Source organism: Diabrotica undecimpunctata, chromosome 6 (assembly GCF_040954645.1).
Source record: "Diabrotica undecimpunctata isolate CICGRU chromosome 6, icDiaUnde3, whole genome shotgun sequence".
Lineage (NCBI taxonomy): Eukaryota > Metazoa > Arthropoda > Insecta > Coleoptera > Chrysomelidae > Diabrotica > Diabrotica undecimpunctata.
Window position 1 is genome coordinate 85,548,212 of NC_092808.1, and position 17,844 is coordinate 85,566,055.

The window sequence follows — 17,844 nt, forward strand, 5'->3', positions numbered from 1 at the left end:
TGATCAAATTTCTATTATTAGGTAAAAATAGATAACCATGATATGGGAAATATTGAATAATACTAGCAAAGTGTTTAGTCTTTACTAAAAAAAACATAAGTCTTATCAATGTATGATCACGGTTCTGACTGGCAGAGCTGTCTGAGAAACGACAAAGATGCTTTATATGGCTAGGTATCGCAGTATTAATATAGGCCATAAGAAATAAAGTAACTTCATTCGAACCTTCTTTGACTATTTATTTATGGTAGGTATAACAGTTTCCTAATGTTTGTACGTATATTGTGCCAAAGAAATTGTAAATAAGTTGGTATCAGTAGAAGCTCTCTTGTCCTGATATAACCAGCAACTAGAGATTTTGCATGTAGTCAGATGTAACGCTGTTAACAGTGTTTTCTGTTTTGCATAACTCAGTTATTTAATAAATTGTGTTATAAAATTGTTTTGTTCGCCGTTTTTGTACGGATATTGCCAGTATTAGCACCCTTTTAAAAGAATACTGGGGCCTACGGAAATATTTTTCAGTATAACTTGTATTTAAAAAATTTATTATCTAGTAATTACAATACGATCGAAGTTAGATCAATGAGTCATTTTGTTCTAATCTAAGTGAATTAAATTTGTTCCTAAAACTAAATCAGTAGCTAGTTTGCCTTGGGTTTATATAATTTGTCTACATTAACTAATTTTTAACATATTTTTCGTACACTATTCCGCTTTGTATTGTTACTTATTTTACTAACCCAAAGGCATTGTCCTTCTGAGCCTTCTTACTATAAAAATATTGTCCAAGAGCTGGATGGCCTTACTATTGGCATGTTGAAGCAGCTGTTGTTCGTGAATACTGACAATTTTATACGTTGTTTGAAGGTAGCGATATATGTCACTCAGCATCAATGATGTTCCTTGGTACCTTGTTTTAAAATCTCTGTATAATTTCTATGTTGATCTTCCTGGTATAGCCCCAAAGCTTAATAAGCAGCTTATTATCTGTTGTTAACTTTGAATTTGGGCTCAGTAGCCAGTTCATCTTTTTATATTTAATTTAAAGTTCTATTCGTTTCTTTTTGACATTTTCTAGCGGAGTCTCACATTAATTTTCATGCCCAGATACTTGACTGTTTTTGCATAAGGAATCAGAAAATAACTTATACTGATAGATCTTCTTTATGTATGAAGTTTATATGAATAGGTTTCGTTTCATTTAACTTTTCACACCATCTTTAAATTTCAGCAGGTTTTGCATAAATAACTCATACTGCCATAACTGACGTGTTATTAGCGAACGTAGCCATTGTATAATTTAGAACTTTAGGAATAGTGTACAATAGGGAAAGTACTGGATCTAGTACAGTACCTTGACGTACTTCTAAATTAATTTGTTTTTAGCCAGGATTTGATTCCTCTTCCTTTATTTTAAATTATGTCAAATAAGACTTTAAAATTTGAAAATATTGTTCTAGAAACGTCTCCAATCTATATGCCACAGTTTATTGAAAGTCTGTACCACATCCAGGAAGATAGTGGAACAAATTTTTTTAATCTCAAATCTTTATCGATAATGTTTGTGATGTAATGAACTTTATCTATTTTAGAATGGGAGAAAATCAACTCTTTATTTTCTATTATTGGATTGGCTCTTAAGAAATAATTTTTCGTAATTTTGAAATAACAGTAAGTAATGAACTGGGTCGGTACGATAAAACTTCATAAAATCGATTTCCAGGATTGAAAATCCAAATGAGTTACTAAACTATTAAATAAATTGCATGGAAAAGATTAAATGACCTTTATTAAAAACAATTTTTTTTAATCTAATGGGCGTTTTTTATTAACATTAAAAAAAAAATAGAAAAAAAACCTGTATTATTAATCTGATACTAATACTAGTACTCACCTGCTAGGGACCAAAATACTATTCCCTGCCAAATATCGGCAAATATAGTAGAGGCAAGACTAATACTAAAAGCCATGGAAACAATATTACATAAGGGAAATATAATGGACGGCAAAATTGCTTCTTTTGATTTGTCTGTAGTATTCTGAGGCATTACAGTTATTACCAAACTAGATATAATCAGACCTGAAATCAAAAATATATTAAGCATATTATCATTATGAACGGATTTTACATAAATTAGTAGGTCATATAGGTCGATGCAAAGCGTATCAGCACACTCACTTCGATTTAACTAGTCTATTAAAGAGGTTTTATGGATCACAATTGGTGCGGATAAAAGAATAAAAATATGAATGTAGTAAATCGTCGGTCTAATTTTAATAGCCCTTATGTGCCAAAAGAGGTTTTTTAAAGTAGGAGGTTTTTTTGTTTTTTTTTGCAGGAAATTATAGGTGCTAATGTACCAGTTTTTTAGATTGCTCATTAAAATATAATTGAAACCTGCTAATGAAAAACTATATAATTTTAATATTTTACACCAAATACGGTATATTCTAATAAAAAAATTAAAAATTTTTAGTCGATACGGGTTATTAAAAGATAATATAATTAACAAGGAAATAAAAATTTATTAGAAAAATTGAACTAAAAGCGGCTACATATGCATAAGAATTATTTTTATTATTAATATTTCCATTCATAACAAAATATTACAATGGAATTAAAAGGAAACAAAACGTTTATTATACCGAAATATATACCGGGTCAATTTGGAAAAAAGGAAGGGCGCAATTTTAATAAAGTATTTCAAACAAACAAAATAGTTACAGGAATCTATTATCTAATCTAGTATTGAGCTACTTGGTCGTTAAAAAAAAACGAATAAAAGTTAAAACACTGAAAGTGAAATACAAATAATTCTTCAGAAAAAAGCAGAAAAAAGGAATTGGCAAAATACTTTTTTTTTTAAATTTATTTACACAATCTGTCTTTATTGACAATGAGTGTTTTTAACGATTATCAGGTTACTTCATTATTTATAAATTAAATAAACCTTTTATAATGACTTGTGGGGAGTCTTAGAGTGAGTAATCACCTTTTAAAAGTCAAAAATAAGATTTGTCTTAACCTAAAAATATTGCAACAGCCTAATTAAAACCATGTCGCGTTCATTAGTATGCGTAGTATCTTGTTTTGCTAACTTTCGATGATGTTTATGTTGCAGTTGCTGGCGGTGCCCCATGGTTGGATATCAGAAGTGTAAATCGTTGTTAGAACAGTTTTTTATAGGAGGTGTTTGTGTTTGAAGGTGAATTATGATTTGCTTCCTATGAACCAATAATAATATTACAGTTTCAGACCTAATTGTTTCCTTTTAGCTAAAATGTGCTTCTGCCATGTTAATCTGCAGTCCAGATACATCCCTAGATATTTAGTGTTAAATCTAAAGTTTATTAAGTGTGACTGGTGGACAGTTATTTTGGTTCATAGTAAACGTTACATGAACATATTTACATGGTTTCATACACCAAATGTGTAACCACTTTTGTATTTTTTGGAGGTTGATTTGTAAGCCTCTCAGGCCTGGTGAATACCATAATAATAGTGTCATCAGCATAGGTTGCACCTAGCGTTGATTTGGTTGCAGGTAGATCGGCAGTAAATAGTAAGTACAAGGTTGGCCCCAGTATGCTTTTTTGTGGTACTTCTGCAGAGATAGGAAACATTTCGGAAAGAGTTGCGTTTATTTTAACTTGGAAGTTTCGCATACTCAGATAAAATTTGATAGATTCATAAAAGAGATGTGGTGAGTTTTGTTTTATTTTTTAAAGTAAGGCTTTATGTCATACTTAGAAAGGCTTCACTACAGTATTTTGCCTTCTAGGTCATTGCTGATTTTTTCGACCACAAGATGAATCTGTTTGAAAAACCAAATTGATGGTCAGGTATAAATTTTCTATTATTGATTTTGTCCATTAGTTGCTTAACTATAACTATCTCAAGTAGTTTTCACATATTTCGCAACAAACTTATTGTCCTATACGAGTTTAGTTCAGCTGTTTTTTTTCCAGGTTTCAGTGTCATTCTTAGTTGATAAATTTTCCAGGGATAGGGGAAGTAGTTTAACGTTAATGCTGTGTTGATTATTTGCTTGAGTGATTTTATGGCTATAACGGGTAGTTCTTCTATAGTTTTAATGGTTATTACATCAGAACCAGGGCCTTTCTTATAGTTTATATATATTTTACAAGCGAATAAATTTCTATAATCTTAACACTCCTAAGTGATACGCCCATTTGATAAGGGGTTTGAATAGAATCACAAATTTTGTGTTGTGTCCCATTGGTGTTTTCTATTTGTGGGGTTTAAATATTTCAATGAGATTATCTGCAATTATTTCGGCCTTTTCGGCCATAGTCAGTGAGTTTCTTTTTTTGTCAGTTTGTCAGGTATTTTGATTTTCTGGTAGATTTCTACAAAAAATATTCCGTGATTCCTGTAGCTATCAATTCACTTAAGTATTTATTTACGGATTGATTCTGTATGTAAGTAACAGTTTCTTTAGTTATTTGCTAGTTTTATTGATTTTTTTGTCTATTTCCATGCTGTTTGTCATCAACTAGGGATTTTTTTATTTTATGGATGAAGTAAATTATTCGGGGTGGTTAACTATGCAGATTGCTGTACAATTTTTGTAAAGTTGACGACTGCTGTATCTATGGTTATCCTTGTTTTTAGTGAAATTTCTAAGTCAACTTTTTCATTAATTTTTCTTTTAAGAGTAAAGTCTAGGCTTCCGTAGTATCTGCAGTACACAAAAAAACATAGTCATAACTACTAGAGAATGGTCGGTGACAGATGTAAGTTGGACTCGATTTTAAATGTTTTCATATCAAGGCCATTTGCAAGGCAAAATACTAGACAAGGGTATTATGGACCTAGTCAGTATGATATGGGTAATACAATGGACCCGTCTCTCAATGGAGGTTTAAGTGTCTGACGGGCCCAAAAATGGACCCTGCCCCGATTAGTCATAACCCTAACAATAACCATAACCATAACCATAAAGCAAAATGCTAGGAAATAAATTTTTTGTGCGTAAATAATTAAAAGAAAAAGTATTTTAGCTTAAATACAAATCTGAGAAGCTTTGCAATATCAAGAGTAAAAAAAAGGAAATACCAACATAACAGATACCTATACTAACGTCGACTGAAAAATAATGATGACAATAAAGACATTTTTTTCGAGTAAAATTTTAAAAAATGATAGTCATGGGTAAGTGTAACGCTAAAATACGGAACTAAGCCATAATTATATATATATTGTGACAATTGGGGTTTATAGAAAATAATTTATAAGTTATATACTACATAATATTAGATATAAAAAAGTATTTGATTATTTTAAATAAGTTATATACTAGAGAAATTTATAAAAATATATTTATGTGAGGGCATTTTAAGAAATTAGCATATAATAATTGTAAAAAGTTGTATTTTAGTAATTATAATGTGGTAGATACATTTAAGTGAGCCATGTGACTAGGCAACCAACTATACAAACTCTGTCTCCAAGTTGACATTTTAGGAAATAATTGGGAATATAAAGTGGGGTTATAATAATATATTGTTTGAATTGTGTATTTTATTAAATTAGAGTGTTAGTTACTAATTTGAATGTTTATTCTGATCTGAAAAGCCTAAATGTCAACAAAATTATCAATGGAACATTAACGAATTCTCCAGAGTGCAGAGTGTGACCATTGTTTACAGTCGAACATTCTCGAAATAATGATTATGGCGGTGGATCGAACAGATATTTTTTTCGAGAACATCTATATGAAAGTAATGGAACAAATTGGAACATGATCTCTTACCAGATGGTTCTGGAATATCCAAAAGGATATAAATACCCGTGATTTGGATTCAAGATGGCAGTTTTTAGTCAGAAGTCAAGCAGTTTATTATGAAAGTTAGTAGATTAGTTAGTGAAGTCAATTGTTCACAGTTTTAGTAAGTCAGTCAAGCAGTTTAATAAGAAATATGAAAGTTAGTTGGAGTCAGTGAATCAAGTACAAATAGTCCAATTGTTTAATATAGTTAGTTAAATGAAGATTAAAAATTATGCCTATATTTAATGCACATTTATAATTATACACAAATAATTATTGAAGATTATAAAAGTATATTAGAAGAATATTGGATGGACATTGGAAGGAATTAAAATTATATTATGATTGGAGATTAGTATAAATCAACTTATAATAATTGGATATTGGTATATTGAAAAGAAGAATAAATATAAATGGTGTTTGCTGGTTTGCTTGGTGGTATATAAATGCTGGTGAAGAAAAATATATCTTAAATTGGTAGAAGCTGATAATTGAAAAAAGAAATTTCACAAAAACAAGGATAACCGAAGTACGAAGACATTCAGTGGTGATTAGAATATATATAGTGGAAAACAGTTCATTTAGGCATTCAGTGAAAGAAAGGTACAAAATTTTGTTAATATAATTTAGTTAGTGTTATAACAATTTCAATTTTGAAGATAGTTTGTTTAAATTTAACATTGTCTATAGAATTTAATTAGTTTTATAAGAACATCAATTTAAAGATAGTTTATTTTAAATTTACATTGGCTAGGTTAGATATATATGTGTTTCATAATAGTTATAATAAAGATAATTTTTTTTTTTTTTTTTTTTTTTTATTTCAACTTTAACGTGCTCGGCTACTATGGCCACTTACACAGGTACTATAACATGAATTTTCATTACACAAACATTAAGTGTTACATTAAGAATATGTTACAATAATACGGAATGATAATAATATGTTATACAATGTCTAAATTAAAATCTAATTATATTTTTTGATATAAGTGTTCATCTCTAAGGAATTGTAGCACAGCTTTTATTTGGTCAGGGTTGTTTAGGATATCTCGTACTTCACTTTTGAGTTTGTATTGTAATCTTCTGGCCAAATGTTGATGGCATTCAGTGAGAATATGTTTGATTGTCAAATATGATTGGCAGATTTGACAGGAGGGACGGATGCTAGAGGACATTAGGTAGCCGTGTGTGAGTTTTGAATGTCCTATCCGAAGTCGTCTTATCACAATGAGATCTCGTCTTGAGAGGGCTGAATAGTCAAATGTAGGCTGACTGGTTATTGACGGTTGTATTTCGTGTAAGATCGAACGGTTAGAGTTCCAATGCTGCTGCCAAAGGAGTCTGGTTCTTCTTTTAATATATGATTTTAGGTCCTTACAAATTTGAATTTTATCGGTGATTTCAGGTGATGCTGTAGCAAGTTTAGCATAGTGATCTGCAGTTTCATTGCCTTCTATACCAATATGAGATGGCAGCCAGATTATGGTAACTGTTATGTTTTGGGACAAGATAATTTGGTAAGAGTCTAGGATCTTTTGGACGATTGGATGATCAGTAAATATATTTTTGATAGAATAGATTGATGCTAAAGAGTCTGTGCATATGGCAACCTGCTTATTAGGTGGAGATATATGGTTAAAAGCTTGCAATATACTAAATAATTCGCCAGTATGAACGCTGCTGATGGCTGGTATAAGTGATGACTTAATTAGTGAATGAGAGGTTGTAACAGAGCAGCCTACTCCTGTGTCATTTTTTGAGGCATCCGTGTATAATATTAGGTCGTATTTATTTGTATCTATAATGTCTTTAAATGCATTTATAATGATCTCTTTCGGATGTTTATTTTTATCGAAGTTGGTGAGCGAGGTGTTAAATTTGGGCGTGGACATGATCCAAGGAGGAGATGGAGGGAGATAAAGAGGAAGGGTATGTGTAAGAGAGATATCATTAAGTGTCTGTGCTAAAATTAGTGGAATAGGTTTTATTGGTGGTAAGAAATTGGTATTGTGTAAATTATACGTGGACATTACAAATAAGGGATGCACTGGATTAGAGGGGTTAGCTGATACCGATGCTGCATAAGAGAGTAGCAGTTGTTTTCGTCTTATACAAAGAGGAGGTTCGTTAGCTTCGCAATAAAGATTATCTACAGGACTAGATCGAAAAGCGCCAGTACAAAGACGAAGGGCTGTGTTGTGAATTGAGTTTAGAAGGTTAATATATGTTTTGGAGGCGGATATATATATATGTGACAACCATAATCTAGCTTGGAGCGTATTAGTGATCTGTATATTTTAAGAAGTGAGTTTTCGTCAGAACCCCAATAATGATGTGATAGAGTTTTTATTATGTTTAGTCTTATGCTCGTTTCTCCTTTTATTGCAAATATATGTTGCTTCCAAGTTAGTCGTGAGTCAAACGTTAATCCGAGAATTTTGCATTGTTTAACAACAGGAAGAGGGACATTGTTGATCAAAATAAGTGGAGATGGAGAAGGGGGACGTCTACTAAAGTTTATAATTTTAGATTTTACATTGGATAAAGATAACCCCATGTCACTAGTTTTTTTTTAAAGTGTGTCAACAGCAGTTTGAATAAGCTTCGAGGTGGTAGAGGAGTTTTGTCCATGACAGTAAATTACTAGGTCATCAGCATACATGATATGTTTAATAGGGGAAATGAGGTGAGAGCATAAATCACTTATTGCTAGATTAAAAAGTGTAGGACTTAGTACCGATCCCTGAGGTACGCCATCAGTTTGAGTATGAGTAGAAGATAAAATACCGTTGACAGAGACTCTGAACGATCTAGAAGATAGAAAATTTCGTATGAAGTTAAATATATTACCATTAATATTAAGAAGGATAAGTTTGTTTAATATACATTGCCTACTTATAGTGTCAAAAGCACCTTCAATATCAAATATGGCAGCTACGACTTCTTGTCTTTTGTTTAAGGCCTCTGATATATGAGTTTGGAGGATTACAAGGTTGTCTTGGGTTGAACGGTTCTGACGAAATCCTGACTGTTCACTAGCAAATATCTTATGTTTTTCAATAAACCATAGGAGTCTTTTATTAATCATTTTTTCGAATATTTTGCACATCGTACAAGTTAGTGATATAGGTCTATAAGAGTTGGCCAAGGAACGTTCTAGGTTAGGCTTTTTAATAGGTATTACGATAGAGGTTTGCCATTGATTAGGAAATTGGTTAGATGACCAGATTAAATTATACATCTCAAGTATTTTGAGTAGGCTACAGTTTGAGAGCTTTTTGATTAATATGTAAGGAATGTCGTCAGGACCAGCGGCATTGTTTTTACAAGTTTGAATAACTGATACTAGTTCTTCAAAAAGAAAGGGAGAATTAAGATGTGTGATGTCCATTATTGTTTCGGGTGAGGAACAGGGTGGGGCGTTAGGTAATGGTTTTCGTAAGGAGGCATCTATTTTACTTTTGAATTTAGTGTCGAAGTGCGTTGCTAGGGTTTCACCGATTTCTTGATTGTCAGTGATTGTAGTGTTATTTACAGCAATACTAGAGATTTTGAGGTTGGTGTTGTTTCCTTGGATTTGCCTAATCTTTTTCCAGAGGTCCGCCGGATTGGTGCTTAAATTAATAGAGGATACATATTCTCTCCAAGATGATTTTTTACTTTGTTTTATAATAAATCGGGCTTTGGCTCTGGTTTTCTTTAGTTCAATAAGATTCTCCAGATTTTTGTTTTTACGGTAATTTTTAAGAGCTAATTTTTGTTGTTCTGTTGCAGTTTGGCAAGATGTATTCCACCAAGGTACTGCCTTTCTTTTATGGGAAATACTATTTTTGCCTATGTGCAAATTTGCAGCTTTAAGTATGGAATCTGTGATTAATAATAGATTATTGTTAATATTGTCGGATAGGGATAGAGAAGGTAAGGTGTTATCTGTTTGTGAAGTATAGTCTGTCCAGTCGGCATTTTTTAGCCGCCAGAAGTTTCTGGTTATAGTTTGTTCATGGTTGGAGATATCAGATGATACAAATATTGGAAAGTGGTTGCTGTCATATAGATCATCGGAAGTTTTCCAAGTTAGTGAAGTATATGTTTTTGGGTCGCTAAAACTAAGATCTATCGCCGAAAATGTGCCAGAGGAAAAGTTCAGATGCGTATTAGAGCCTGTATTTAGTAGACAGGAGCCTGTGCAATTGATAACGTTTTCTATAGTTTTACCTTTACCATTAGTATGGTTTGACCCCCACATAAAGTTATGAGCATTGAAGTCACCTACTAGAATATATGGAACGGGGAGCTGATATATAAGATTTAGAATTTCAATTTCTTTAAGGGGGTAGTTAGGAGGAATGTAAACACTGCATATCGTAAGTTTATTAGGACACCAAGTAGTTACGGCGATAGCCTCGAGTTCGGTGGTGATGAGAAGATGGGATGAATATATTTCACTTGAAATAAAAATAGATGTCCCACCACTGGCTCTGTCACAATTAGTTCTGATATAATGATATCCTTCGAACTTTTTTAGTGTGGGAAGCTTAGATATTTTTGAGTTCGTTTCTTGTAGACATATGATATCGGGTTGTTTTTCTGTCACTAGTTGTTGGATTCTTTCAATACGGGGAAAGAACCCATCGCAGTTCCATTGGATTAAATTGAAGGTGAATCTTGAGTTGAAGGGGTAAGGGGCAACTGAGATGGTTGTTCTGGCTGTTGGGAGATAAGGGTTTTGGTTTCATCATCGGTTAGGAGTTCAGATGAGACGCTGATATTATCAGAGTCATCTGGGTTTAGCTGTCTTTTGATTTTCTTTTGAAGTCTCGTAAGTCGATTTTTAAGGGATCTTTCCTTAGTTTCTGAATGGAGAACTGTTATGTCTTGTAATAGTCCTTCAATATTTGACGTAAAAACAAAAGCTTCATTAAGTGGACTAGGATTACCATGTGTATTTTCTAGGAAAGCAATAAACTGAGTCTCGGTCAAAGTTAGACCAGATGGATTATTTTTATAAATGGCCGCTACGGATTGTAGTGAACTAGCTGTTAGATTATGTTCCTCTGATTTTGTAGTTTTTGCTTTTTTCTTGTGAGGTTTGGAGATAGTGTTTGTTTTTGTGGATAACGGAGGAAGCATTTGGTTAGACGCTGGTTCGGGTGTACTTGCTGAAGATAATAGAGAAGGAATATCAGAATTGCTGTCTGTTGATATAGCTCTTTTTTGTCCTTGTGTGGGTGGAATTGATGGGTGTATAGTTTCAGTATCTATTTCAGTGTGGGTTTCTGTGCAATTTAAAGTAGTTAGGTCTGATTGAACAGGAGTGTTTACGTCAGAAATTATATCAGTAATTTCAGATGTAGAGGGCTCTAGATGGGGTAGTTCAGTTTGAGAAAAAGTAGTTGGATTATTGGTACATGAGTCAGCGGTATGTCCGACCTCTTTACATAAAAAACAATGCAATTTATCCGTAGAAATAAATATTCTATAAGGTGTGTTTTCGTATGTAATAACGAAGTTTCTATCTATTGAAAAGTTCTCTTTATCGGGGATAATATACGTTACTCTTCGGAAGCTCATTATGTGTGCATAACCTTCTCCGAGTGCACCACATTTCACAAATGACACAGGAGAGACCAGCTGTAATCCAATATCTTTAAGGGCTTTCTCAATTATGGAATGTGGAATTGAAGGAGATACGTTAGATATAAGAAGGCGTTTAGCTGGGGTGATAAGTCTTCTGATGGGAACTACTGTAGAGTTGATAGAGATATTTTGATGTGTTTTTAGAAGGTTATCGACAACTGTAGGCGAGGAAAGATAAATACAGATGCGGTTATTTGGAATACGTGATGCAAAGGTAATGTTTTTTGGGATAACAATGTCCCCTATAGCTTTAACGTAATCAAATAAAACAGTATTTGGAATAGCGTGCATTAAAATGGCTTGCTCCTTACGTGGGAAAGTAGGAGGTGGAGGTTTGGATAAAGTAGCAGCGACATATGATTTTGTGGGGAGGACTTGTGGAGTTGTGAGGTTTTGATTTGAGTTCATTTTTGTGAGTGTTCCTGGATACCAAAAACACTTCACTTAATTTTTAGTATTGCAACAGTCGTCCTATTAGGACACTGTGGATAAAATAATAGGAATATAACAGTTACCTGTATCTGCAGTTTTCCTTCAGTTGAATATAATAATATTATAGTCCAATAATAATTGCTGTTTCCATAACACACAAAATAATTCGAATTATCACATCACAAGGTAATGTTTACTCGTTGGCTACATCAATGGGAATCTTGAATATTAATTAATTGTAATATAACTATTAAATACTGTTTAATATACACACAATTATTAAAAATTAATAGGAGAACTTTTAATTATCAAGTTTAACTTTGACAGTTATTTGACAGTTGATAAAGATAATTTAAAAAAGTACTTACAAGCTAATTCTTTGAGAACCGCGATAAAAACCCTATATATTATTAAAAATACTCATTGCTCATCATTCAAACAAAAAACACATCATAACAATATATATATATATATATATATATATATATATATATATATATATATATATATATATATATATATATATATATATATATATATATATATATATATAAGACAAAAACGCAAATGGTAAAAGTTTCACGATTTAAAAATAACTTGGGGATAAAATCTCATATGTACAGAGAAAGTATAAAGGAACATTAACATTGGTCATAATCATTCCATTAACATTCCATCGGACTGGCTGAAATTTACATTTGTGCCCCTTCCCAAGAAATCGAATTCTAAGACATGTAGTGAATATCGCCTTATAAGTTTAATGAGTTACACCATTAAAGTATTCTTGCATATTATCCATTCCAGAATACGAGCAAAATTAGAACACAGCTTAAGTAAAATACAGTTCGGTTTTAGATGCGGTTTTGAAACTCGAGAGCCGCTCTTTGCAATACAAGTCTTAATTCAAAAATTTCTGGATCAACAGAAAGATGTTTACGCCTGTTTTATCGACTATGAGAAAGCATTTGATACTATTAAACATGACAAACTCATAGAACTATTACATCTTACAGAACTGGACACTAAGGACATCCAGATTATAAAAATCTATATTGGAATCAAACATGAAGAATGGACATATGGTGAGTGAAAAGGTAACCATTTCGAGAGGGGTTAGACAGGACTGTATTCTTTTGCCACATCAAGATTAATGGCGTACCAATAAGTAATTTTCGATATGTAGATGATACTGTTATAGTGGCCGATAACATCGAAGATTTACAGATGATGCTAAATAGAGTAAATACAACTGGCAACCAATTTGGACTGAAGATCAATAGAAAGAAAACTAAATTTATGGTGATCAGTCAAAAGATCATTCAACATATCGACCTGAATATTGAAGCCGAACGTATTGAAAGAGTACACCGATTTAATATCTGGGATATACAGTAAATGATAAGTGGGACCCAGACGTAGAGATTAAGATCCAAATTAAAATAGCAAGATCCAAATTCATCAAACTGAGAAAGCTCTTAAGCAACCGCCACCTAAGCGTTAACCTCCGATAACGCGCCACGAAATGCTACGTACTCTCTACGCTACTTTCAAGTTGAAGGGTGGAAGTTAACAGCAACAACTATAAAGAAGTTAGCGGCTCTAGAAATGTGGCTGTATCGACGCACTCTGAGAATACCTTGGACAGACAAAGTGACCAACACAGAGGTATTAAGATGAATGGGTAAAGAGGTGGAATTGTTAACAACAACTGTTAAAAGGAGGAAAGCGTCATACCTGGGCTATGTAATCCGTAATGATAAGTACAGTCTGCTACAGCTTATCGTGGAAGGCAAGATTGAAGGTAGAAGAGGTTTGGACAGAAAGAAGAAATCCTGGCTGAGAAACTTAAGAGAATGGTTTCAAATATCAGAAGCTGCAAACATATTACACGCGGCACATAACAGAGAAACCTATCGTTTAATGGTCGCCAACCTTCGGTAAAAGACGGCGCATAAAAAAGAAAGAAGAAAAAAAAACAATAAATAGTACAGATATGTCCATTGAAAATAAGACACAATTGATAAAAAAATACAATTGAAATTTCAGAATATTTAATTAGATTTAATATCCAGAAGAAGAGAAAATTTAACCAAAAATGTAATATAACAGATATAAAAAGAACTAACAAGAAATATCTTAAATCGAACATTACTTACAACTTCTAACTGAAATAAGACCACAAATCACGAACACCATTACAACAACATATGAAGAGGAATACGATGACGACGATGAAATAACAGTACAGGAAGTCGAAGATGCAATACGAAATCTAAAATATCGAAAAGCATGCGGACCACAAGGTATACCGAAGGAATTATTAAAACATAGCCCATAAGTATTGCGGGAATTACTGGCGTATGTCTTCACCTTATTCTATAAAGGACATGACTTGCCATCGGAGTGGACAGAAGAACATATCAACAACATCTACAAAAAAGAAGATAGATAGAATTGTTTAAACTACTGGTGGCTAATTATCATAAATTCACTCTTAAGACTCTATGGAAAAATAATAAAAAGTAAAATTAAAAAAGAGATGACAGATATAAAAGAACAAAATGACTTTAGTTTATAGATCTGACAAAGGCATACGATAGTGTACCACTTTCAGTGCTCTAGATAGCAATGGAAAAATAAGAAATAAATAAAAATTATATAAAAGCAGTACAACAGCTTTACAAAAATATGACGGTAAACAGTAAAACTGGAAATAAATAAAATAGAGGAATTCCTTTCAGTAACGGTCTCAAAAAGGGCTGCTGCATAGCACCTACACTTTTCAAAATATATTTAAATAAGGCGCTCTCAGTATGGAGGAGAAAATCCTGCAATATGGGCATTCCCATAGAAGACAACAGATTGTACACTATAAACTTTGCTGACGACCAAGCCATTCTAACTAAAGACGACAGCGATATAGACTATATGGTTACAAAACTGGAAGAGGAGTATTAGAATGGGAATTAAAATGGGAACTATAAAATCAACTGAAAGAAATACATTATAGGATTGGCCACGCAAGATCAGCTATTAGACAGTGACACGGACTATTAGGAAATAATAAAATAAAAAAAGAAAAACAAAAAAAATGGACTCTGTCCTCTAGAACAACAAGAGGTAGACCAAGACTATCGCTGGTCACGACTGGAAATTAGGATGCGATACAGCGCCAGCTGTAGAAGACTGGCCTATTATATATATATATATATATATATATATATATATATATATATATATATATATATATATATAATATATATATATATATATATATATATATATATATAGATATATCTATATATATATATATAATATGTATATATATATATATATATATATAAATATATATATTTAAACATTTTTAATATATCTAAATAAAAGACATTTTTGTTTGATTTTTTTAATAAAAAAAATAATTTTTACTCTTATAGTTGTAAGTATTGAAATATTAACTTTGTTGATATATATATAATAATTATTATAATAAATTTACAGTTAACTATACATATATATATATATATATATATATATATATATATATATATATTTTCATATTTTTCATATTATTTTCTTGATTAATATCAGCAATCGGTCTGTAGGAAATAAATATCTATTTGTTCTATATCTCAATATTTCGTCACGATTTTGTGACTTCTTTAGGAGAAAACTGTAAATTTATTATAATAATTATTATATATATCAACAAAGTTAATATTTCAATACTTACAACTATAAGAGTAAAAATTATTTTTTTTTAATAAAAAAATCAAACAAAAATGTCTTTTATTTAGATATATTAAAAATGTTTAAATATATATATATATATATATATATATATATATATATATATATTTATTTATATGTATATTTATTTATTTATATATATATATATATATATATATATATATATATATATATATATACACATAGTAATATATGCTATATTGTTAGTGTGGGGAAGTCTGATATGTCTGAGATTATTGTTATATGCCTTGATGTAGGAGTGGTTGATTTTGTGACAATTTTTGTAGTTTTTAAGCGTAAACTTCGCAATATTACTTATAATTACATTATGATATATGATTGCAATCTTTGGTTATTTATTACGTAGTGTTACCAAGGACTAGTTATTATGTTGTCTTATAGTTGTATTACGGGACGACTTAGTAACTGTTTAAAAATTCCATAAAAACTGTACATTGAAAACGCTATAATTAAATAATTACCAAAAGCTTTCATGTCAAATGTTAAATTTGACTATTGAGTTAATAATAAAAAATTAAAGTCGTAGTTCTATACAGCTCATATTTTCATCTACATAAAATACTTGAAAAAATCTTCATTTTTTTTTGCAGTTATCTCCCAACCTTTCTTTGTAGATTAGGTTAGGTTAGATTGGATTGGGTTTGGTTGTATCTATACCATATACATATAATACGAATAGACTGACTGTTGCAATACAGGCCCGTTCACCCAGTTCGGCAGAGAAAACACGCAAAGCAGTCCCTGCATCTCTTTCTAATGAGTTGGATTTACCGACCACGTGACTTAAATATCCAATGGGAAGGTCACTTGGTCGATAAACCTGCTCTAGAAAGAGATGCAGGGACTACTTTGCGCTGCTGTGCTTCAGTTTTCTCTGTAGCACTGGGATAACGGGTCTGTATTGCAACAGTTAGTGTCTTTGTATTATATGTATATAATCTATACTTTATAATTAAAACTAAATCAAATAAAAATTGTATCAAATGGAAAAAATTTTTGCATATTTTTGTCAATGAAAAAAAAAGATTGGTTTTATTTAAACAAGTCAACCAAACAAAAAGTTCATACAATAGATGAAATGTATGTAACAATTTTTGGATACTTGGTATAATGGAGTCTATCTCTGTGCTATGCATAGAGATATCGTTATATTTAAATTTGTAAAAGACATATTTGTTTTAAAGTCACTCAGGACATACAAGGACACTTTTCTGGTACATACAGTTACTCTTATTTATGGATTTATAATTAAATAATTTATAATAAATAACGAAGAATATTTATAAAAAAATTTGCACGTATAGAATTATATAGTGAAACACAATCTTGCTTCGTGTCTTAATGCACATGTTTTGCCACTTACCTACAATGCTAGGCCAACAGATGCTGAAAACTCTTTCAACATAAAGAGCTAAGCATGTTGATGATAATAATGCTAAAATTAAACAACAACCAACAATAGTTGAAGTTATTCTAGTAGACCTTCTGCCTTCGTTAAATTTTCCTACTGTTGCTACCTGAAAATAGAACACTTTATAACAAACTTAAAAATATATCGCCCGTCAACGTTCGATATCGATCAAACAAATGCCGTCATTATTCATAAGATTTTTTAGCCAAATAATGTTTAAAATATATTGTTCAAAATAATATAGAATTCGCTCTCGGCAATGAATTCATTCATCTTCTATATACAAAAAAACATTCAAAAAAGGACAATTTGAAATTTTTTTGAAGTTTTAGATTGATTGATAAAATTATTAATTTACAATTATTAGTAATATGTTCTAACACGCGCTTATTTTGTTAATTTATATCGGTATATAATAAATTTTTATTGATATACTTAAAAAGCTATTAAATATTTAAATAGCAAAACCCTGGTATTCAGGGTTTTACATATCAGTTGCATGTTTGTGTATATTAAGTAAATGACTTGTGATTAATTTAAGTCGTTAAATAAATGGTGCATGCCGGAGGCAGATTGAGTTAGGATTTCTAAATAGCGTAGGTTATCTGGTAACTATGTGGACAGCTATGGGGACGGAATGCATACGTCATCCGAATGGAATAATCCCTTTCAGTATTAACATAGATTACTTAACCAAATTGTGTAACTGAAAAATATGTGATTTAAACTTTGTAAAACCTTTGTCAACGTCCACAAGGAAACTAAATTCCTGTAGTGTGCTGTATATCATGTATCTCA

At 31.4% G+C, this 17,844-nt stretch overlaps 1 protein-coding gene across 1 annotated transcript in view; it reads right to left on the reverse strand.

Moving 5' to 3' along the window:
* Positions 1-17,844, reverse strand: part of tadr (torn and diminished rhabdomeres) — a 179,301-nt gene that overhangs the window by 7,771 nt on the left and 153,686 nt on the right. Inside the window, exons 10-11 of the mRNA XM_072534843.1 lie at positions 16,999-17,152; positions 1,898-2,083 (exon numbers count right to left, since the gene is read on the reverse strand). Of these exons, the coding sequence (XP_072390944.1) occupies positions 1,898-2,083; positions 16,999-17,152 (340 nt within the window). The remainder of the gene's footprint in view (positions 1-1,897; positions 2,084-16,998; positions 17,153-17,844) is intronic.